Source organism: Phyllostomus hastatus, unplaced genomic scaffold (assembly GCF_019186645.2).
Source record: "Phyllostomus hastatus isolate PE091 unplaced genomic scaffold, TTU_PhHast_1.1 phas_scaffold_501, whole genome shotgun sequence".
NCBI lineage: Eukaryota > Metazoa > Chordata > Mammalia > Chiroptera > Phyllostomidae > Phyllostomus > Phyllostomus hastatus.
This window is the reverse complement of record NW_025334033.1, coordinates 15,950,751-15,974,449: the sequence shown is the minus strand read 5'-3', so window position 1 is coordinate 15,974,449 and position 23,699 is coordinate 15,950,751. Positions and strand designations below refer to the sequence as shown.

The 23,699-nt window shown below is 41.7% G+C and overlaps 1 protein-coding gene across 1 annotated transcript in view; it reads left to right on the top strand.

Annotated features, from left to right (window-relative positions):
* The window catches only part of FAM227B (family with sequence similarity 227 member B), a 189,486-nt gene that overhangs the window by 163,346 nt on the left and 2,441 nt on the right, over window positions 1-23,699 (top strand). Inside the window, exons 13-14 of the mRNA XM_045822330.1 lie at window positions 17,412-17,487; window positions 21,525-21,594. Of these exons, the coding sequence (XP_045678286.1) occupies window positions 17,412-17,487; window positions 21,525-21,594 (146 nt within the window). The remainder of the gene's footprint in view (window positions 1-17,411; window positions 17,488-21,524; window positions 21,595-23,699) is intronic.

The following is a 23,699-nucleotide window of genomic DNA, read 5'->3' as shown; positions in this document are numbered from 1 at the left end:
ATGATGCAAGGATTGTCATCAACCTTGAATTATGTCTAAAACAAAATTTTTTAATTCTCTAGAAGTAAAATTTGAAAGATATCTAAAACTTTTCATAATAGATTAATTTTATTTTTAGCTAATTTTTATTGTAATTATAAAAATGTTAATCTTTTATTTCGTTTACATTTCTAATGGGCATGGATTTGTCCAATGGCTAGGTGAGTGTTCGTACCACCAGTATACTGAGAATGTGGGAAGAGTGTGAGTGTGTTTGGGGGTGGGGAAAGGAGATCTACAGCATGAAACCCATTAGGATTACATATCACTCCACAAAATTTTGAAAGAAATCACCCATTGGAAAGTAATGGGGCTTTCCATGATGTTTACTGAGCTTGTAAAATATAGTACCTGCTGGCAAGAAAAAATGTTCCTAGATCTAATGGTGAACAAAATCATAATTATGCTTCACATTCATCAGCACTTGGCAATTTTTTCAAGCACATACTGAATTCTCCCGTTGTGTTATCATGGGAATGGCAAGAGTCCTGTGACCGTGGGCAGAGCAGCTGCTTCACAGATGAGGGATCCAAAGCACAAAGAGGGTAAGTGGCTCGCTGCACAAGTTTCCTCTATGTCCCAGACACCTGAAAAAAGTGTCTGGCATACAATAGTTGTTAAATTAATACCTGATGTATGGCTATAGCGTGGTGTTACATAAAGATAAGACCACATTTTATTTTTCAAAAAGAATCGACATTACCTTTAAAAAGTAAAAAAAAGTAGAGGAAACAGAAATTTGACGGTCATTGGTACTAAGTTAATCTATAAGGTCATCATTATTACAATGGTGTTTTTAAAAACTTAATGAATAGTTACTGTGTACCAACCACTCTTCTAAGTGCTTTATACTTATAACTTATTTACTTCTGTGAACTTCTGAGGTAGATGTTATCATTGTCATCAACTTTAAAAAGAAGGAAACTGAGGCACAGGAAATTTAGGTAACTCACCTGAGGACAGTGGCAACACTTGTGGTCCCTCCTTGGCAGCCTGGTTTCAGAGCAAAAGCTGGTGCCTCTGGTGCTGACTGTTTACCCAGGCGGATGGGTGGCTCCAGAGGAAGATAAAGGCCTATTCCTGCCTCTTAAGGAGGATTTTAATTATGGTTTGGAGTAAGGGTAGTAGCAGTCACACAGTGAATTCTACGGTTGGCCCAGCATTGAATCACTTTAGCAGCTTTTCTTTTAGACATTTAAGGTGGCATGGCCATGCAGTTCTATTTCAAAATCCTTTTCTATATGCAATTTTAGATTAGAGTCTTGTAGAACAGATACATTTAAAAGTAAATTTAACATCACAGGTAATATTTCTTTGATTCAGAGTGATTTGCCAAAGTCACAGGAGGAAGCATTGCTATATTGTCGATGTTTTAGTATTGCTATGTAAACACGGAGAAGACTGGAGATGTATGCGGAGGGAGGGAGAAGCAAATTAATTGGAAATCACAGAGGTGTTCATGATTCTGAGAGCTTTTAATGTACATTTATAAAGAAAATAATATACTTTATTAGTTAATGTACATTAAATCATTGTTAGTAGAAAATTTTAATATTTTGGTGAATATTTGAATTTTTTATTTGAATACTTGGTCACTTAGTATTAGAGTTAAGAGTGAAATGGGAAAAAAGCTTTGATTTCTGAGAGCAGAGTGTGTAGTGTGTCTTTAAACTTGCAGAATCTTGTGCAAAATTTATCTGTGGCTCCCAATTTTTCTTTCTCACATTGTCTGTATTTTTATAAACCATTTCAAGTCCTTTAGATATTGGTCTAAAAGTCTAATAACTTTTTTAAATGTAAAACACAAATTTTTTTTTAAAGAAGAAAACCCAGGAACAAAATGTTAGTGTAGTTTGTATGGGTTCTGTTAAAAAGAAAAGTCGGTGAGCTGTATCTGTATTTATAACTTCAGTTTAGAATGCTCACAATCAGTTGCAGTTGAGGGAAGAAATCTGAACTTAACACAATGGTGTAACGAGTGGGTTGCATTACTATAAACACATACTTCCACCATCACACACCCATACACAGACTTGTTAACATGTGGGAACTTCTAAGGACAGGTTCTTAAACTCTACAATTGAAAATAATGTGAGATATATCACAGTTGATTCCAGAACAAAATAAAAACTATACAGAGAAGTTTTTCTGTTGTGAATGGTCTGTGATGTGGAAGAAGCAAAGAGTCAACAGTGAACAGAAAGGAAGAAGCCCCGAGACTCATGAAAGGTCACCAGCTCTGTGTAAACACTCCGTCTCCACACAGTGAGAGTCCAGCGGGCAACTCTTCAAAGCCACATGCAACTCCTTCTCACATTTATTTATAAAAAGACCTCTAATAATCTTTGTCACATGTGCATTCATAGACTTTTTCTAATATGTAAATAATACCTTGTGAATTATTATTAAAGTTACTATCAATTGTATTTTTATTTCAAATCAGTGACATTGTAAGTTAATTAACGTTTACTAAAGATCTGGTCATTACATTTTTTAAATTATAAATTAGCTAAAAAACAAGTCTCCAAAAAGACTTCTAATCTAGAACTTCCCATTTATTCATTTTTTCCAGTGAAGAGAGCATATAATACTTTTTTCTCTCAATCCTTCTAAAATTCTCGGGTGCAGTGAATAGGAAAGCCGGCACTTCTAGCAAGTTTGTTCCATTATTTGTGAGATTGTACCCAAAATAATGAAACCCTTACTTTCCCTCAGCTTCAAAAATAGGCATGTGAACATCACAATATTATCTATGAATGAGACCTTTCAGATAATAGAATCCAGATGTTAGTTTCCTGGAATGGGAGGTCTTTTACAAATACTTTTTGTTGAAAACACCCAGCCCTAAAACTCTGTGGCAACATAGATTCCCTTCACCAAAACATGGCGGAGGACTGAAGTTTCCTCTCCTTGCCTATGAAGAGGAAAAACAGGGGCATGGCAGACTGGGGCTGTGGAAAGGAAGAGAACGAAGAGGGGAGCTGAGGAAGCGAGAGGAACCCGAAAATCCTTGGTTGCGCTGAAGAGGCCTCTTCAGCAGATGGGCTGAACTACACAAATTGCAATTCCCTTTGAATCTTGAGATTTATGGTTCTGTTGGAAGATTTTGACTTTCCACACCATCAATGGATAAATTGATAAATAGCTTGATTTTCCCTGAAATTACAACATTCTCATTTTGTCAACTCTTCTGAGTTCTCCTGAGGCTACACGAAGAAAAAGAATGCAGAGAGACCATTTTTACCATTTTCAGCTGTCAGCAGTCCTAAAAGACCGCCAGAATAACCTGTGGACCAAATAAAGCTAAGTTTAGTGGATTTATTGTAGAGAGAATAACAGAGTTTTATTAGTGTCTCAAAATGGGTAATTCAGGGATGATATTTCTAGGGTTTTAGGGCCTGAAGTGGATGATGTTGAGGCAGACCACATGAGGCAGGGAATTGGTTAGGACTGGTCAGAGTTTAAGGATATTACAATTTCGAACTGATGGGCCCAGTGAACCAAGGGTCGTAAAGTAAGCTTTGATGAGCAAGCTATTTTAGTCAGTTAATAGTCTTATCTTTTAGAAGAAGAACAAGTATGTACGCTATTTTTTGCTCTTTCTCAACATTGTTATATAAAGGGACAAAAAAAAGTATGAATGGTCCCCAATGTTTTCCACATGGGAACAGCAGTGGTGTCAGCATCACAGCTGAATGAAACATCCCTTGTTCATGTCCCCCTCTCAACAACAATGTGACATCCACCGTGGACAAAAGTGCCTTTGTGGAAACTGTGGGATCTAATACCATTCACCAACGGACCCAAGAGGAGTCTCATCCACCTGTGCATCAGGAAATAAGCAGTCAGACCCTGGTCCCTGATATGGACCTTGCAGGGGCCCATGAACAGGCACTAGCACTTCTTGGCCCCTGTCTGGGAGCCCTGGAAAACACTGTCGTAGACAAGCACCTATGGACAAGAGAGCCTTTGTGGAAATCCCGATTTCCAGTGGAAGAATAATAGCACACCACTAGAGCAAAAATATATATTTGAATGTGGACGCATTAAAAAGGGTAAAAGGAACAGTTCGACCACACTCTTCCTCCAAGGTGGCACAGCTTAGAGACAAGAGAGATCATCGTGGCCCGTGATTTGTCATGTGGGGGAAAGTACGACCTTGTGAGTGGAAACTTGGCTTCCCTGATGGTGTGGTTGCTACTAAAGAGGTTCATTTTTCTCTTGCCCCATCCAGAGCCCTGAATGGTGAGCTGAATGACTTCACTGGGGAGGAAGGGGAGGCTGGGAGAGTGGCAGGCAGGACTCCCAGAGGGCATTAAATAGATGCAGATTCTACAGTGTGGTAAACTCCATCAAGCAGCTTGCCCGTGAGCTTTTAGGGAAACCTCACCCACAGGTCCCCTTATCTGGCCCATGAGCACCTCTAGAGCTCCATAAGCCTCACCCCCAACTTCATACCCTATGGCCAGCTCCCTGTGCATGCTCCCAACAGCAATGGCAAATGTGGGCTTTGGCAGGTGGCTAGTGAGCACACGAATAAAGTCTGTGCCAGCCGAAATCTGTGGGCCAGGGAGAGACCACAAACTTAAGACTTAGTACCACCTTTGGGAAAACAAAAGGGAGGCTATCAGAACCCATCCTGGTGTGTTGCAGGGTAAGAGAAGGCATAAAATCTTAAGAATTTTGCCACAAGAGGGAGCAAGAAGCATGGGACAGGCGTATCCATATTAAAGAAAAATGCAGAATCCTTAACAGGGCTAACGGAAGGTATTTCTCTCCCAAAGGAGGTAAGCAAAGAGGCAGACTTCTACTTCAAATACAAAGGCAGCAACACAAAACTTCAAAGCACATGAAAAGCCAAGGAAACATGACATCACCATTAGATCACAGTAACTGTCAGTAACCAATCCCAAAGACACAGAGATCTCAATTTATCTGATAAAGAATTCAAAATAACTGTTTTAAAGAAACTCAGTGAGCTATAAGAAAACACCGAAAATTTAATAAAATCAGGAAACCCATATTTGAACAAATAAGCTTAACATGCCCTGACTGGTGTGGCTCAGTGGGTTGGTCATTGTCCCACAAACCAAACAATCATTGTCAGTTTGGTTCCCAGTCAGGGCATATGCCTGGGTTGTGGGTCAGGTCCCCAGTTGGGGGCATGCCAGAAGCAACTGATCGATAATCCCCATTGATATTTCTTTCCTACTCTCTCTTCCTTGCTCCCCCTCTCTCTAAAAAATAAATTTAAAAAAATAAGTTTAACAAAGAGAAATCATGAAAAATGTACTCAACATCAATTCTGGAGCTTCAGAATATAATGAATGAAATGAAAAATGCAATAGAGAGCATCATCATCAGAATGGATCGAGCAAAGAAAGAACCTGTAGATTACCAAGCATGAATTTTATAATTATCCAGTCAGAGAACACTATGAAAGTAATGAAAAAGAGTGAAGAAACTCATTTAATGTATTGGATAGGATCAAAAGAAACAATCTGAAAATGACTGGAATCCCAGAAGAAGAGGAGTTAGAAACAGAATGCTTAATTAAACAAATAAAGGATGAGCAGTTCCCAAAGCTGGGGAGAGATCTAGATATCCAAGTACATGAAGTCCACACAGCCAAACAAACACAACTTAAAGGAATTTTCTTTGAGACACATCATAATAAGACTGCCAAAAATCAAAAACAGATCCTTTAAAAGGAGCAGGAAAAATGAAATCTGTGACTTACAAGGGAACGTCCAGAAGGCGATCAGCAGATTTCTCAGCAGAAACCTTTATAGACCTGGAGAGAGTGTGGTGATGTAGTCAAAGTGCCAACGGGAAGAAAATGCCAACCAAGAACACTCTACCCAGCAAAGTTCTGCAGCCACGGGAGGCCTTTTCCAGACAAATGCAGAGGGAGTTCGTCATCACTAGTCCTGTCTTACAAGGAATGCTAAAAGGGTTCTTCAAACTGAAATGAAAGACTGCTAATTACTAACATGAAAAAGTATGAGAATATACACCATACTGGTTGTATATTGTATTGGATACTGTGTTTTACTGGCATAAAAATGACCACATAGACCAATGGAAGAAGACTGAGAACCCAGAGTTAAACCCTCTCATACATGGTTAACTAATTTGAGAAGGGAGCCAGGAAAACCCAATGAGGAGAGGATAGTCTTTTCAGTAAATGATATTTTTAAAAAGTAGATAATCACATGAAGAAGAATGAAATTGGGCTTCTAGCTTATACCACTCATAAAAATTAACTCAAAGTGGATAAAAGGCTTAAAACATAATTCGTGAAACTGTAAAACTCCTAGAAAGAAACATAGGGAAAAGTTCCTTGATGTTGGTCTTGACAACAATTTTTTGGTTATGACACTAAAAGCACAAAATGAAAAGGCAATCTACAGAATGGGAGAAAATATTTGCAAATCATATATCTGATAAAGGGTTGTATCAAAAATATAAAAGGAACTCCTGCAATTTAATAGCAAAAAACGCTCAATTAAAAAATCAGCAGATTTTTGACTAAGCAACGTACAAATGGTCAACATCCAAGGGAGACATGCAAGTGCTAACAGGTACGTGGAAAGGTGCTCAGCATCACTAGTCATCAGGGAAACGCAAATCAAAACCACAGTGAGATACCACCTGACACCTGTTAGAATGGCCGTTATCAAACGAAGGAGTAACAAGTGTCTGCAAGGATGTGGAGAAAAAGGAACCCTTGTGCACTGTTGGTGGGAATGTAAATTGGTGCATCCACTGTGGAAAACAAGATGGGGATTCATCAAAAAATTAAAAATAGAGCTACCATATGACCCAGCAATCTCACATATGGGTATATATCCAAAAGAAATGAGAACAGAATCTTGAAGAAATATCTGTGTGTTCACTGCAGCCTTATCCATAATAGAGAAGAGAGGTGAACACCCTAATTGTTGCTCAACAGATGAAAGGGTAAAGAAGATGGCTTATATAGATGATAGAATGTTATTCAACCTCAAGAAAAAAAGGAAAGCTTATCATTTGTGACAAACATGGATGGAACTTGAGGGCATTTTACTAAGTGAAATAAGAGAGAGACAAATACTCTATGATATCACTTATGTGTGGGATCTAAAACAGCTGACCTCACAGAAACAGAGAGTAGCACGGTGGTTGCCAGGGACTAGGCACAGGGAAGATGGTGAGATGTTGGTGAAAGGGTACCAACTTACAGTTAGAAGATGAAGATTTGGGGGGACCCAATGTACAGCATGGTGATTATAGTTAACATGCTATATTTTATACTTAAAAGTTACTAAGAGAGGAAATCCTAAATGTTCTCACCATAAAAAAAAAGAAATGGTAATTATGTGAGGTTATAGAGGTATCAAATCAACGCAGGTGTACACTTGAACTTACACAATGCTGTATGTCAATTACATCTCAGTGAAGCTAGAAAACAAAGGAGGAAATGAACAGGAAACGATGGATAGTGGATGCTCTGAATGCCTAGATTTGCTTCTAGAATAAAGGATTTATTTTTCAGCTGTGGGGGGAATAATAATGGCAAAAACCTCTCAGTTGCCAACACCTTACAAGGATTACCTCAGGTGACTACAGTGACCTCATTCAAGGTCATGTTCTATGGCAGACTGTATTTTTCAAAAATAGCCACAGCAATGTCATCCTCCTGGCCCGTGGTTGTTACAATGTGACCTCGAGTCTCTGCTTGAATTTGAGCATGTTTGTATCTTCCTCAGCCCTGTGAGTGTGACTTTTGAGGTTTCTACTGTGCAGCTTCTGGTTTTGCTCTTGGAATGCTCTTAGAACTGACCGCCATGTGAGGAGGAAACTCAGACCACATGGAGAAGCCATGCTCCAGGTAGCAGCCACAGCCGAGGCTGAGCCACAGTCGCCATCAGCCACCCGGCGAGAGGAAGAAAGCCCCTGAGATGTCACTAGCCTTAGCCACCATCTCACCACAACTGCATGAGTGACCCCAACTAAGAACCACCTAGCAGAGCCCATTCAACACCCACAACTGTGGTTATAATAATAATCAATCATGGTTGTCATTTTATGCCACTAAGTTTGGGGTTAATTTTGCAGCAGTTGATGAGTATGTCAAGTCCCCTCCCCAGGGCAGCCCATGTCCAGTGACTGATGTGGTGTGTAAAGGTCCCCAGGGCTGGGACCGCCTCACCTCAACACAGAACAATCCTGAAGAGTGATACCCACTTTGGAACTCTCTGTAGGTCAATTTAGACTTTCACGGGGACCATTATCATGGTTCCAGTTCTCCCTCTGCCCAAGTTTCCCTCCTCCCCCTGCAGACCACAGGTGTCAATCCCAAGCACTCCCTCATAAACCTGCTGCACACATCTCTCCATTTTCAGTCCACTTCCCAGAAAACCCGTCCTGGGCCATGTGTTCATTCCCGGTATTATTTAGCACAGGGACAAACAACATTGGTTTTAGCTCTCACCATCTCAGAGAAAATAACCCATTGATTGCTCACTACTTTTCTTCCAAACCTTCAATAGTTCATGAAATGGAAGTAGTGGGGGAAATGATTGCAAGTTACATTTTTTTAAATTTGACATCATATCATGGACCTCATTTTTTACCCTGAAATGAAGCTACCTGCCCCCAGAGTTTGGCAGCGTTGGCCAGATGGCTTCCCGCTCTTCTAGAGTTCATTCTTTCAAAGAAAAGACTTCTAACCTGATCTAACAGCAGCAGTGGTATGTACTGAATTAGACTAACAAGGATACCCAGGAGTCATTTTGGTGTTTAGAAGACATTTAAAACTCAAAATCTTGTTTAGAAACACTCGCTGTGGTTCTAAGCAAATACACTGTGACTATGCAGTTCTTATTTCTCCCCCCCATGGGTTCAGGCAGATACAAAGAAGGCTAGCAAAACAAAGGACCTACACAATGGATGATTTCTAAATAAGAGGAAGGAGAGTCTGAAAACAATTCATTGACCTGTATACACGGAGGCCCACAGTCTATGGTTGGCAGATTTTGCATTACCCAGTGTGGCCTTTATAAGAATTGTGCAGCACATAAATGCTTCCTGGTATATGATGGTCTTGAAAATATGCTTTTAAGGGGAAAAGTGATGCATGTGGGAAAACCTGTTTCATGCAAGAGATTGGGCTGTGTCTGTCAGCAATCTCTCCTTTGCACCTGTTCACTCCCATGTATCCCCATGGGGGCCCTGCCCGGGCTTTCCCTCCTGCCCCAATGCTCATTTTGAATCCTAAACGTGCTGCCTGCTGTGGTTATTATTGTTCAGAGACTCCAAATCTTGCTAAGTGTCTGATTCTTCCCCATTACCTTTACCTGAAAAAAGCCTTCATTACCTGGCCCTGGCCTCCAGGCTATGTTTATATGTCATTTAACAAACATTTAAAAAAAAAACAACCACTATGTGCTGGATAAAGTAATATGGGCTAAGGTTATGACTATAATCCCCACCTTCAGGAAACTTTATGTCTATTGGACAACCTTGTCCCCAGGCTTCTCAGCCCTACCGAAAACACAGCCTCTCTCTCATTTTCCTCCCAAGTTTGCCTGAACAATTTCCATCCTTCCCCCCTCCTCACAGTCGAACAGCGGCAGCTCAGAGGCCTTTAAGAAAGATGACACCAGTAAAGGGCAAGCGCACACTTCCTTTGCCTAGACACAGATAGAATCTAGTGAGAAATGGGTGTAATTTTTTGCTTACTCTGGAAGCAATCAGAGCAACAATGGAAACATGAATGAAGTGCTTGGGGTGCCGAGCAGGCCATCTAGAACAGAGGAAAATGGGAAGGGGGCGTCACCAGGCTGCTTTTCTCTACGGGAAAAAGGAGAATCTGCTTCTTTGCTACAATTCCACGTAATTACACTTGTCTGCGTGACTCAGTATCGAAACTTGGAGAAGCCTCACCAGAAGGGTGAAACAGACAGGAGGGAGTGGAATTGGGGAAACAGAGCCCAACAGAGAACCAGCAGCACAGACACGTGCAGGAGCGAAAGAAGCGCCTGTGGAGGGCAACCCTGATGGCCACCAGGGCTCGTAAGAGGGCCGCTCACTGCACCTTGGCTCCCGTGTCCCCAAGGGCACTGTTAGAAGAGGAAAAGACGTATCTACTCTGAGGTGACTCACTCTGAAGAAGTTAAGAGAAAAGTTGCCCAAGTTTTAGAAATTATAGAAGGCACAGGTACAAAAAGACCCATCAAGGTCAAAAATGGACTATGGAAACGGCAAGTCACATTGCCTTCAATGGGGATCTGCACAGAACTTACCGTGAGGGACGGATTGTCGGTTCTTACTGTTTACTGTTTTGGGGAAACTAGCCCACACAAGGCAGTTTTCTTTTTCTTACTATTCTTATACCTGGATAGCTTCTGATGAGATACTTTAGAAAAGCGAAATTAGTATGTGATCCATTTGATCATATTTTACAAGTTATGCAAAATGGCAATACATACTGTTTAGAGCAAAATTTAAAGAAAGGTAAATATGTACATATAGTTAGGTATTTATTACATTTTTCACCATTCAAAGCTACACTGTCCCATAGGGTAGCCACTAGCCATGTATGGCTATTTAAACATATTTAAGTTAATAAAATTAAGTGTAAGTAAAAACTCAGTTTATCTGTTATACTAGTGATATTTCAAGTGCTCACAAGCTACGTGTGGCTCTTGGACAGTGCAAGCGCTGAATGTTTCCATCATCACAAAACGTCCTGTGGGCAGCCCCGCTGAGTAGGAAGAGGGTTTCGTTCTATTCACAGAACCTGAGCCTTGGGAGGTCAGAGAGCCAGTGGAGGCAGAGCTTTCTCTGGCCTCGCCACGCACAGCCTGCTAATTGTAGAAGTTTAGTAGCCTATGATTACATATCATCTAATTCATCCATTTATAATTCATCCATCCAACAAAACTACCAACGAAGTTAATTTCCCATTGGAACTCTTAAATTTTCCTTCACATTTTTCTTTTTTGAGTTGGGTTTTATCCCTTTTATCTTAGTTTTGTTTTATTTTTGTTTTCTCTCCAAGATAAACTACTTTCAGCATCACGCAGACTTTCGCTTCAAACAGCACGGCTTCCGTCTGTAGCAGAAAACTCGCCACTATCTGGACGTGCTCCAGGCCAATGACTGAGTGACTTAGAGCTGTGTGAAATTCTGATTGCCTTTTCACAGTCATGTTTCTCCAACGTGGACTCCCTTCGTTCCCATTGGTGCTAATTTATGTCAATTACCTAAACTAACCTAATAACTCTCAAAGATTCCTTAAAGGACCAGATTTTTAATTTCTAAAAATTTAAGACTTATTTAATAGAGCACTTTGTAAGCAGAAAAACATCATGGAGGCACAATAGGATAAAGGACGCATGAAGTGTTTAGATTTTGCTCTTAGAACAGAAAGAGAAGTTTTGTTTTTATTTTCCAATGACTTTTTAATTGAAGCTATTCTAAACTTTACCGAGTCAGTTATTAAGTTTCTTCCTTTGACAAACTGCCAATTTAGAGTGCGGGCCAAGTTAGAAAAACAAGGTAGGGTGGGGGAGTGGGTGAATGAACAACATATTTGTAAATAATTTGAGGAAGGAAGGGGTTTTGATTTACCTGGGTAAGTATGCACATGTGTACTGTGAACATTTTGCGGCCATCTTGGGCCAGAGACAACCACAAAATTGCTTGTAAGATCCAGTCTTTTGTTCTTATAGACCCCATTTAAGTTAAGGTTTTTCTGCTCTTTTCTTTTAACAAAATGCACAAGACACAAACCACAATTCAGCAAACTTGTTATTAAACTAACTAATGAAATAAATAGGAGACTTCAGTTGCCTTGGGTCATCAGCTCCCAGGGGATGGGTTGTATCAGTTCTTCAGCCACAGTTTGGACTTAGGTTATAAACATGACTCAGTGGAAAAAGAACAGGGGAAGCTGGGGGAATGTTTGTCCTGGAGAGTTAGTAATACGTTAGGGTTGTTTGTTTGTTTTTTATTCCGTATAAATATAGTAAGTCCCAATTTGTATCAAATAAAAGAAGAAAAGTTCATTTTTCAGGTAGTTTAAATGATCTTCAAATGATGAAAAATAGATATTCTTGCTATACTGTTATGGGTTGATTTTAAAAAATCAGGTAGAAAAGCCACAGCTTTCGAATGCCTAGAATTTAGGACTAAATGAATATAAAATTGACTAGATTATAAATTGCACTCTCCCTACCCACTCCTCCTCCTGCAGGGTGGGCCAGCAAAGACAAAAACCAAGCCCACACCATCACTATGCCCTCGCTCCATACAAATCACTGCCAGTTTATGCCCTGAGTGAGCCTGTGAGGTGCCCCAGGACGTTGGGAGACGGAGGTCCTGCCCTCGCTTACAGCTGACATTCTGTATGTTTAAGGAAAAACCAAACTGGCTCCTTTAGGCAGTCAACTCACATACACTCGTGGTTTTGTGACTAATATTCCAATGTGGTCAGTCTCGGGGAGGCAAGGGGTCAAGAATTCCTGTCTTCAGAAGAAGGGCTTATATGTTCAATCCAGTTACAAGCAGGAGACTAGGGGACTTGTCCCAACCCTGTATCTGCAAAGCAAACCCAAAGAGTATGTGTTTATTCAAACAGCTCTGTGGGGGGACGAGGGGCTGTTGGGAATAATGTAGATGACTGAAGTCCCTCCAAGCAGCCCTTGGAGCTGCGTGTGTCGAAGGACATGAATTACAAAAATGGTGAAATCTCTATAAATCAACGATTTGTTTATCAGGCCTTTATCAGGGAGTGAACTGTCGCCCATGACTAAACTTTCCAGAGAACTGGAGCCAACCATTTGCAGCAGCAAAACTCTTTGTGAACCATTTTAATGAAAAATTTCCCTGAAGGTATATGCCATGCTTCTCTGACTTCTTAAACAATATAGCAAAAAGTAATGTTACGATGATGACTAGGCTTCTCAGCGTGAAATCTGTGGCTCAGCTACACAGCGACGTCAATGAGAAGGCGTGTTCAGGAGACGCGGGCAGGAAACACTCCGCAAGTGCCTGCCACCCGCCCTGCCAGCCCTGGCACTGGCGGGAAGGGGCCCAGCCCAGACAGGAGGGGCGTCCTCAGGGACTGAATCCTACATAAGGTGGCCCGGTAGCACCGAGGGGCGCCCTTCTCCAATTTTAGACAGTCCTGCACTAAAGGAAAACAGACTGCCAGACTTTTATAGTCTTTATTCCCATTTTTAAAATAATTTTTCTTTCTCCTACTTCAAAAATTGTCTGTTCTCTTTTCTCATTCCTACAAACTCCTTGAAGCCAAACACCATGTCTTAGTCATCTGTGTGTCTCAATGCCTAGTAAAAGTCCTGGCGCGTTTGCAGAGTACTTCCAGTTAGATCTGTGTTGATAATTTCACTAGCCTGCCCTAGACGGTTGGCTCAGTGGATCCAGCATCCGCCTGGGAACGGAAGGGTCGCTGATTCGATTCCCAGTCAGGGCACATGCCTGGGTTGCGGGCCAGGTCCCTAGTGAGGGGCATGCATGACTCAACCAAACAATGTTTCTCTCTCTGTCTTTTTTTCTCCCTTCCTCTTTCTCTAAAAATAAATAAATAAAATAAAAGCAATTTACAAATATTTCCGGTAGACCTGTTCCTTCAATTTTCTAAACTATGTTATGAAACTGTCACTAATGATGTGTTAAATAGCAAAACTTCCAAAAACAGTAACTCTATTTACAGATAACACCAGGCCTTTTAGAGTCTGGGTAAGATTCCAACAGTGGAACTATCTCTCATAGGACAAGACTTATTATGTTTCCTGAGTGATGGTCTCTTTTTAAGTTTTGGATGCATGGCTGTGTCATGGATGTTTGATGCTCCTGCAAAGCTAACATGAAACTATTTGAAGTGTAAGTAAAGGTAAACATTAAGCAGAATATAATGTCTCTAAATCAGTTTGTTCCACATGCAAATAAGTTATTTCAAGAATTTTGTTTTTATGATTAAGAATTAAATGAAAAATCAGCGTATAAAGAAGGAGATTCTGGCCACTGAGTGAAGCTTAGGTTCCTTTTACTTCTTATACAGTAGCATTTTGTGTGGAATGGGTACTTTGGCCTTAAACCTGGCGTTCTTGTGAGCAACTCTGAGGATACTCCTTGAAATATCTCTAAGAGATACAAAGTAGACAGCAAAGCTCCCTGCAGCCTCATTCTAGAATGGTACTTTAGGCAGGTAGGAGCAAATTCACCCTGGTATGCTCTTTTCCTGAATCCCACACCCCAGCTCTCAGAGACGAGGTACTTCCCTTCCAGAAGCCTCAGTTTCTTCATCAATGATATAATCAAATTGGACCCTATGATCTGTAAGACTCCTTGTTTCCCTAATACTCTGGGATTCTAAACGAAGATCAAAGACGCCAGAGTCTGAATTGAGGCCACTGGGGTGTCTCCAGGTCTTGGCTTGTCACATCTCAACCACAACTGTTGTGAAGTCCCAGAGTAGGACTATTTTTTTTGTACCCAAAAAGCTCCTTATCTATTTAGTGGCTTGCCTGCAACCTGCACAGAGCAGTGCATGAGAAAATGAGTGTGAATTCAATTCAAACAACAGAATTGTAAAACATGTTGCCACAGTCACCCCCAAGGAACAGAATACAGCATTTCATCATAGCTTTGAGTGCTCTATTTTTCTACAGTTGGGATAAATCGATGGCTTTAGTGTCTGAAGAAAATAAAAATTAGGAGATTTGTTAACAAACATTAACAGAATTCTACTGAAAACCATCACCATTAAATAATGCAAGAAAATACAGAGGCCTTAGTCAGCACCAACATCACACAGCTCAGAGCCTCGTCACACAAAACAAACGTACAGCCGTGACCAAATTCTGTGGACAATGAGAATGACTTTATATAGAATGTATACCCAGTTCACTTCAATAATGACATATGTTCAAAATTAATCATTTAGAATGGAACATAATTCTTCATCTCAATGCCAATGGTAAATATATAATGAATGTGCAATGCAAAGAAAATCCAATTAGTTCATCCTGCTCACAAATACCTCATTATGAAAACCATACTCAAGAGCACAATATAACTTTGTAGAAGGATAAAGACTTTGAAACTCTAACAGGCACTTGCGGGAGAAATGAGATATTAGCAGTAAATAGCTGCATGCAAATTTAGAAAAAGTGTATCATTAGTCATGCTAAGCATTCAACAAGAGTGGTAGTCAACTGTTTGTGACTTTTACTCAGAGATCTTAGACTTTCAGTCACTTTATGCAGCAAAGGGGTAAGGCAGGCATTACAAGTAACCAAATACCTATAAGTATCACTAGTTTGAGGAAAACATGAGCCTTCTGATGTGGCTGGGCCTCTTCATGGTCCATGACTCGTAGGGAGAAAAGCTAAGATGGTTATCAGGCATAACTGAGACTGCAGGCTTCTTGCTTCTGGAATAAACAGGACCACTGCTTCTTTTTTCACCATGTCCATCATACTAGTCTGAAGCTAAGAAAGACCTGGGCTCTCTTTGTCCAGAAGTCAGAGGAACCTGAGTAAGGAGAGAAAGAGTCCTCCCTTGCTAGACTTAGGATGCAGGGGGAGGAGTCATATTGGAACACATAACTGGAGAGGGAGGAGAGATAGAGGGCTTCATGTAAAAAACCCAGCCATGTCTGCACCATGTTAATGAAAATCCTGGCAATAGAGCCCCCCTGGTATGTACAGCCAATGAAATCTTTTACAAACATTAACAGTATAAAACCGAGATGTATTGGGGGAAATTATGATACTATATTGGGTGAAGAAAGCAACCACACCGTAACAATAGGGTAAAATATGTTTTATATGGCAGATGGAGAGACACATTGGAACCCAAAAATAGTTTCATTTGTTGGAAAGGGATTGTAGGAGAATTTTTCTTTTGATTACAGTAATGCTGCTAAAAGATTCTTACAATGATATTTTTAGGTCTTGCTGAAACATTTGTCAAAATGAGTAGATTCTGTACGATTTAGTTTTTCTCTGCTTTAATTATTCAGAGTGAGGCTTCCACTACTTCCCTTCCAGAGGTGAGGGCCGATGTATCCTTAACATTGGTGCTCACTGAATACCAACATATTTCTTATGCAGGAAGAAGTCTCAAAGCCAGAGTTTGAAAGTAACGTGGATCCAGCCTAAGGAAGTTTCACTTTGAAATTTTACCACTAGGATTTGATTCACATCAAGAGAAAAACTGCACTTCATATGGGCACTTATTCCAGTAACGTCATTTAAGGAAGCTCTGAGGTCGAGGAAGTAGAACACGTGAGGAAAAGTCCTCTGGGCTTCCTCGAACACTCTTATACCAGATAAGATTAAAATGAGTGTCTAGGACAGCCTTGAGACAGACCATGAATGTTTGTAAGTGAGCAAACTGCATTCAGAGAACAGTGGAGGTAAGTTGAAGTGTGGTTCACAACAGCAAGCAGGGCTGCAGGAGGACAGTGGGTCCGGCGTCTGGGTGCCTGCAGATGGGGAAGAGCTCCGACTTCACCGACAGCCTCGGGTCTCGCCACAGGGGAGGGCCGCCTCCTTGAGTCATCTGCCGGTTGCTGCTTCAGAGGAGCAGTATCTGCTTTGCCAGACACAGACATGGGTTCAGATCAGGATTAGAGATGCAGCCACAGGCCGGGTGAGGAACAGCCTCGTGAACAGCGAGCGCACTTACACCTTACGCTCTGCTCGATGTCTTTTGCTGTCTTCGCTGTCTTTCTCCCCAGGTGGGCAGAGCTCAGCTCCCTGAGGCCGCAAGACGAGTGCTGCCCTCTTCTCCAGAGTCTCGCTGAGGTCAGGGGACTTTGGAGTTCTCAGTGTATACAGAAAGGAAGAAATCTGGCTTTGGGTGGGGAACACACTGCAACGTACCGAAGAGGTATAGCGGAAGGACACATCTGAAACCTAATATAGCTGCATTAACCCACGGCACCTCCATAAATTTAATTTTACAAAAGAAATAAAGAAATGTCTAAACTGGGCTACAAAAATTTGGTACATTTTAAATATTTACATGTAACAAATTACTGCTTTTAAAACACACCAACAATAAAACCATTTTAAAAATGGTAATTACAGGATTTATGAGACTGCTGTCCTAACATACTGCGGATGGTGTGGTCTAGATAATGGGACACACATTTAAAGTGGCCTGACAAGTGTTGTCTCGCTTCTGTCCTCTCAGTGTAACTGCAGACTCCACATTCATGGTCACACTCGAGACCCTTCATGACGAAGCCCAGCCAGACCCCACCCCCTCGGTCCCCCCATCAAGGACACTGTTTATCTCTCCCAAATGTTTCTAATTGGAAATCTTTCCTTAACCATAACCTATCACACCACCTGCTCCAACTTACTGTGATATTATAAAGGAGGCAAAGAGACAATTCGAAAGGAATCAAAAGGATTTCAGGATGTAAGTTGATGCCTTACTATTGCTAAATACAAAATCATAGACTCTTTTAGAACTGGAAATGATCTTAGAAATCATCTACACTGTGCTCCTTATTTTTCTGATGAGGAGAATCGCCTCTGAGCATCTTATACCTCAGAGATTCTTGTTATTAAAGTGTCAAGGATGCACCTGGTCACTGTGGAGCTATGCGAAGTGTCAGGGATTGAAGGAAAGGGGCAGCTGTAACTGTGGTGTGATTGGAGGGGGATGCACCCCAACATGGAGAGGCCGAGAGAGAGCCCCAGCGATCAGAGATCGGCTTGCTGTCCGTTTACGCAGACGGGTGGGCTCTGGAAGAAGAACAGAGACATCGTCTTCCGTAGAAGGAGGGCCCTAGAGCTGGGGTGGCAGCTGGGATTGGTTTGAAGAAAGCCAGGCAGGGAGGTCTTTTCTGAAATGTTTTCTTAAGGAAACATTTTCAGATTTTCATACTTAATTAAAATGACTACTCATGGCCAGTCATGGTATTCTTATGTGCCAGGAAGCTAGAAAGGCCTTAATGAGAGGGTGTCCATCAATTTTTATAAGAACAAATTGGCAGGATCCAATTCTTCTATGATAACAAAGTCCCTGCCTTGAGGTTCTAGTGCCTTAACCAGGAGAAAGGATGGGTATCTGGAGCTGTTGAGGAAACACACCAGAGAGAGGTAGTTTGAGAGGCAGCCAGCTAGGACCTATCCAGCAGGCAGAGGGAAGTCTGAGCTTCTGCTGCCTGTGGGTCTGCATTCCCCTCCCACCCACATACACAGAGAGGGGGGCCCTTAGATTGCCTGTGCTCAGTGGGAAGAGCGGGGCTGGGCACCGTGTCAGAGGCCCCTGTGGAAGCAGCCAGTCCAGCCCACACTCCTGAGTGATGCCTTCGGCACGAGTTTATGAGGGGATGTGTGGGTTTCCCTAACCCCAAGTACTGCATTGGGAGGGGACTCGGAACAACCGGTTTGTAAAGGACTCTTACTGACACGGGAAAGTCGGCAAATGTTGATTTATTCCTTTACAATTAAAAATGTTTGCTTTATTTTAAAATTTAACTCCAACATTTGATCTTATAGGGAAAAGCTCAGAATTGATGAAGAAATAAAATTCCTAAGACAGCGGCAGGAAAGAATTGACAAGGAACTTGATAGGTTTGTTTCTTATTCAACTCTGCAGTGCTGAAAAACATTTCAGTTGAACAAATGTGTTACAGAAAGCCACAGTGATTTTATTGGGTAAAAGTACAGCAGCTCAAATATCTACAAGGAGGCTTTCTACTCAACAGTTCATCTGCAGTAACAATTTAACTTTCTTTATCCACATAATCACCTACTTGGCTAATTTGATTACTTGCTGAACATTATCATCATCTCCTTTTACTCCACCAAACCTAGGACTGGAACTTAAGGCTTTTAAAAACAAGCCCATGACATCCTGCCACGCTCTAAGGGATGATGTAAGCTCGAAAAACAACCTACTTAGCTGGTCTGCCCCAGTGTAGCTCTTTTTTTCCCCTTCTGCCCCTGCTGCTTCCCCTATCCACACAAACATTGTCCTCCACTGAAGCAAGGAAAATTGGGCTCATTTAACGTATTTATTTCATAAATTAGAGTCTGAAAAGGAAAACTCTAAAGTATTGAGTCTAAACTACTTCCAACACGTGTACATGTACAAGAATGAGCATCAGACGAGCACAGGCCTTCACACCAGCCCCAAGGGAGACCACAGGTCTGTACCAGTCAGCTGCCACTCTTCCCGGCACTGGGACTTTAGAAAGCCAGCCTCCCAGCCGCATGAGGGAATTTCAACTCACTTTTCACCAAAACTTGTCAGGCAGCTTTGCGCTTTGCAACACCTCAATTGTAAGATCTGATTCCAGGTGACTTTTACAAGTTCCCAAAACCAGCTCATGTTGGATAGGATTTCTCCACACACAAGGAATGTTTTTGAGAGCAGCATTGATGAAGCACTCAGATGCATTTTATGCAACAACACGTTGGAGAAAGCAAAGGAAAACATACTCCTTTGGATATGGTATAGATTCCGTGTGCCTGTTAAGCTTATAGGCACAAGCATGGAAGTTTCTATCTGTAATCTTTGCAAATGAGGTAGTTGTGGAGAGGAAAGGCAATCAGAAAGATGGATCAGAGAGTAGTGATGGTCACAAAAGTGAACATACAGTTGACCCTTGAACAATGCTGACCCCACAGAGTCAAAAGTCCACATAGAACTTGACTCCCCAAAACTCAAGTTGTCCCTCAGCATACACAGGGGATCAGTTCCAGGACCCCCGCAGATACCCAAATCCACAGGTGCTCAAGTCCCATATATAAAATGGCCTAAATCAATGCATGCAGTCCCCGAAAAATAAATACAGGTATTTATTGGAAAAAGTCCGCGTATAAGCAGGTCTGCACAGTTCAAACCAGTGTTGTTCAAGGGTCAACCGTACTGACAACCACTGGGTTGTACACTTCAAGTGGGTGAAATTTGTGGTATGTGATATATCTCAATAAAGCTGTTATTTTTTTAAAGGGGGGTCTGTAAAGTAAAAGAGTGAGTTGGAAGATGGGTTGATGCTAATTTACCTGAGATGAACAGGAGTCTCAGGATGACCTGCAAATCAAGGCGATTCGAGGAGAGTGTCACTGAAAGAGGGCACCGAGGGGAGTTTGGAGTGTGTGTGAATAAGGCCGCAAGGAAGAGACCTAAACTGTAAGACAGCATTTGAGAAATGCAGGGAAAGACAGATCTAGAGGGCGGTAAGCAGTGAGGGGAAAACGCAGGTTGAGAAGATACAATTGGCAGAGATAAAGCACAGAATGAGCGAGGGGACATGTACCAGGCACAGAGCGCTAAAGCTGGTGACCCCCGTGAGGGAGCCCGCTGTGCCTACAGGGGCCCCCAGACCGAACGCCAAAGAGAGAGGTAGGCCTTGCAGGCACAGCCATCAGACTTTATGCTTCAGCAGAGTATAGTTGGATTCTCAGAAAATTTCACCTCCTACAAACTTCAGAGAGGAAAAATAATTTTTAAATGTTTCACTTGAAAATTGCCAGTAAAATTAATGGCGTTGTACCCTTTTTTCAGTTTTCTTTCTCTCGTCAGTGTTTCCCTTGCTGATGTTTCTCCCTTTCCTATTCTTCCTTGATTGGGCTACCTCTGCCGCTTTCCGCATTCGAAGATCCCTCCGGAAGGCTCCTGTTGCCTCCTGAATTCAACTACTCATCTCCTGCATAAATTTCTTGAATGAGTACTTGGGGGCAGACGTCATGAGAGGCCCCTGGATTCCCACTCTCAGTGAGCTTAGGCCAGTCAGCGTCCTCGCCCCTTAGCCTTTCCCATCTCTGTCTCCCCTTGTCCCCCAGATCTGTCTCTCGCTCGGCCTTGTGACTCCTCTCTCCCCACCGACACTTCTCAGTCTGTGCTGGAATGGAACCAGCTGCATGGGATCAGTTAAGGGAGCACTGTGTGAGCCACCTCTCTGAAGAGGATACTTAGAGCTGGGACAGTGTCCCACCCTGGTTGGAACTGAGGGCTCGAGTCACACTGCTTGGGTTTAAATCCTGTTACTTGTTATCTGTGTGGCTGCGAGCAGGTCACTTAACCTATTGGAGCCTGTTTCCTCATTTATAACACAGGATAATAGCAGTATCTACTTCAAAAGACTGTTGTAAGTGTGCCCTGGCTGATGTAGCTGAGTGGATTAAGCATGGGCTTGTGAACTAAAGATGCTGGTTCAATTCCCAGTCAGGGCACATGCCTGGGTTGTAGACCAGGCCCCCAGTGGGGGGCGTGTGAGAGGCAACCACACATTGATGTTTCTCTCCCTTTCTCTTTCCCTTCCCCTCTCTCTAAAAATAAGTAAAATATTAAAAAAAAAGATCATTGTAAGTGTAATTGAATTAATATTTGTAAAGTGCTGGCAAGTGGACAGGATATTAAATTCTTTGTAAATGTTGGCTCTTAGTTGGTGTTAGTATAAAAACTAATTTGATTAATGATTTTCTTTATTCCATGATTAGACTCCAAGCAAAGGCTACCAAGAAGCCTTATGAAGTTGAAGCTGAGTTTCACAAGTTTCTACATAAACTGGTAAGTTTGGGGTTTATTTTTATTTTTAAGTATATTTTATTGATTGTGCTATTACAAGTGTCCTATTTTTTCTCCCCTCTACCCCCTCTTTCCCACCAGCATTCCCCTCCCTTAGTTCATGTCCACGGGTTGTACATATAAGTTCTTCAGCTTTTCCCTTTCCTATACTATTCTTAACCTCCCCTGTCTATATTTTACCTACCAATTATGCTTCTTATCCCCTGTACCTTTTCCCCCATTCTCCCCACTTCCCCTCTCTGCTGATAACCCTCCATGTGATCTCCATTTCTGTGATTCTGTTCCTGTTCTAGTTATTTGCTTTTTGTTTTTGTTTTTTAGGTTCGCTTGTTGATACTTTTGAGTTTGTTGTCATTTTTCTGTTCATATTTTTTATATTCTTCTTTTTTTTAGATAAGTCCCTTTAACATTTCATATAATAAGGGCTTCATGATGATGAACTCCTTTAACTTGACCTTATCTGGGAAACACTTTATCTGCCTTTCCATTCTAAATGAAAGCATTTCTGGATAGAGTAATCTTGGATGTATGCCCTTGCCTTTCATGACTTGGAATACTTCTTTCCAGCCCCTTCTTGCTTGTAAGGTCTCTTTTGAGAAATCAGCTGACAGTCTGATGGGAACTCCTTTGTAGGCAACTGTCTCCCTTTCTCTTGCTGCTCTTAAGATTCTCTCCTTCTCTTTAATCTTGGGTAATGTAATTATGATATGCCTTGGTGTGTGCTTCCTTGTGTCCAACCTCTTTGGGACTCTCTGAGCTTCCTGGACTTCCTGGCCAGTTTGGGGAAGTTCTCCATTATGTTTTCAAATAAGTTTACAATTTCATGCTCTTCTTTTTCTCCTTCTGACACCCCTATGATTCGGATGTTAGAATGTTTAAAGTCATCCCAGAGGTTCCTAAGCCTCTCATCATTTTTTTTGAATTCTTATTTTTTCCTCCTGCTCCAAACTGTTGATTTGATTCCCATTTTCCTTCCCATTATTATTGGTTCCCTGTACATTGTCCTTTATTTCACTTTTCATAGCCTTTACTTTTTCCTCTATTTTGCAACCATACTCAACCACTTCTGTGGGCATCCTGATTACCAGTGTTTTAAACTCTGCATCTGACAGTTTGGCTATCTCTTCATTGCTTAGTTGTGTTTTTTTTTTTTGTGGAGCTTTGATTTGTTCTTTCATTTGGGCCTTTTGGGGGGGGGGGGTCTTGGCACACCTGTTACGTAGTAAGGCTACAGCCTTAGGTGTTCACCAAGGCAGGGCAAACCATGTCACTGCATTGTGACACTGTATACAAGGGAGGGGTCAGAGAGGGAACAATGCTGCTTGCTCAACTTTCACAGGCTGTCAGTCACTTCCCCGACTACCCACAAGCAAATTGGGCCCTTCTGGTGCTGATTCCCAAGTGGGTGGGCTTGTGTACATTCTAGGACCCTGTGGGTTTCTCCAAGGAACTCTCCTGTGAGGCTGGGAGTTTCTCCCACCACCGCAACCCCCACAGATTATTTCAGTCAGAGGTTTGAGGCTTTATTTCCTCACATTGGAACCCTGGGTTGTGCGGTCTGTCTTGATCCCCATTTGTTATTCCTGGTTTATCTGCTCGCAAATGTGGGAACACCCAGTCCACCAGCCACCACCTTGCCACAGGCATCCTCTACACCTGACTGCCCGATTCTGCCTGTCCTACCAGTCTGGATGAATGTTTCTTTAACTCTTTGGTTGTCAGAATTCCATACAGTTCAATTTTCTGTAAGCTCTGGTTGGTTTTTGTTTTTAAATTTTTGTTGTTGTCCTTCTTTCAATTGTGCAAGGAGGCACAGTGTATCTATCTACATCTCTATCTTGGCCAGAAGTCCCAGTTTTTGTTTTTTAAAAATAATTTTAAAGAGAATTTTCCCCCTAGATTCTCTTATATATACTGGACAATATTTAGTAAACATTATAGGGTTTCACATCCAAGTTATAGTGGCAGGATGGAATAGATTCTTACTATTTAATCATCCATATTCACATGTAACATAATCTGTTTCACGTATTCATGGCAACCTCATGCCACTGTCCCCATCCCTTGCTTCTGACCAAGGACAGTTT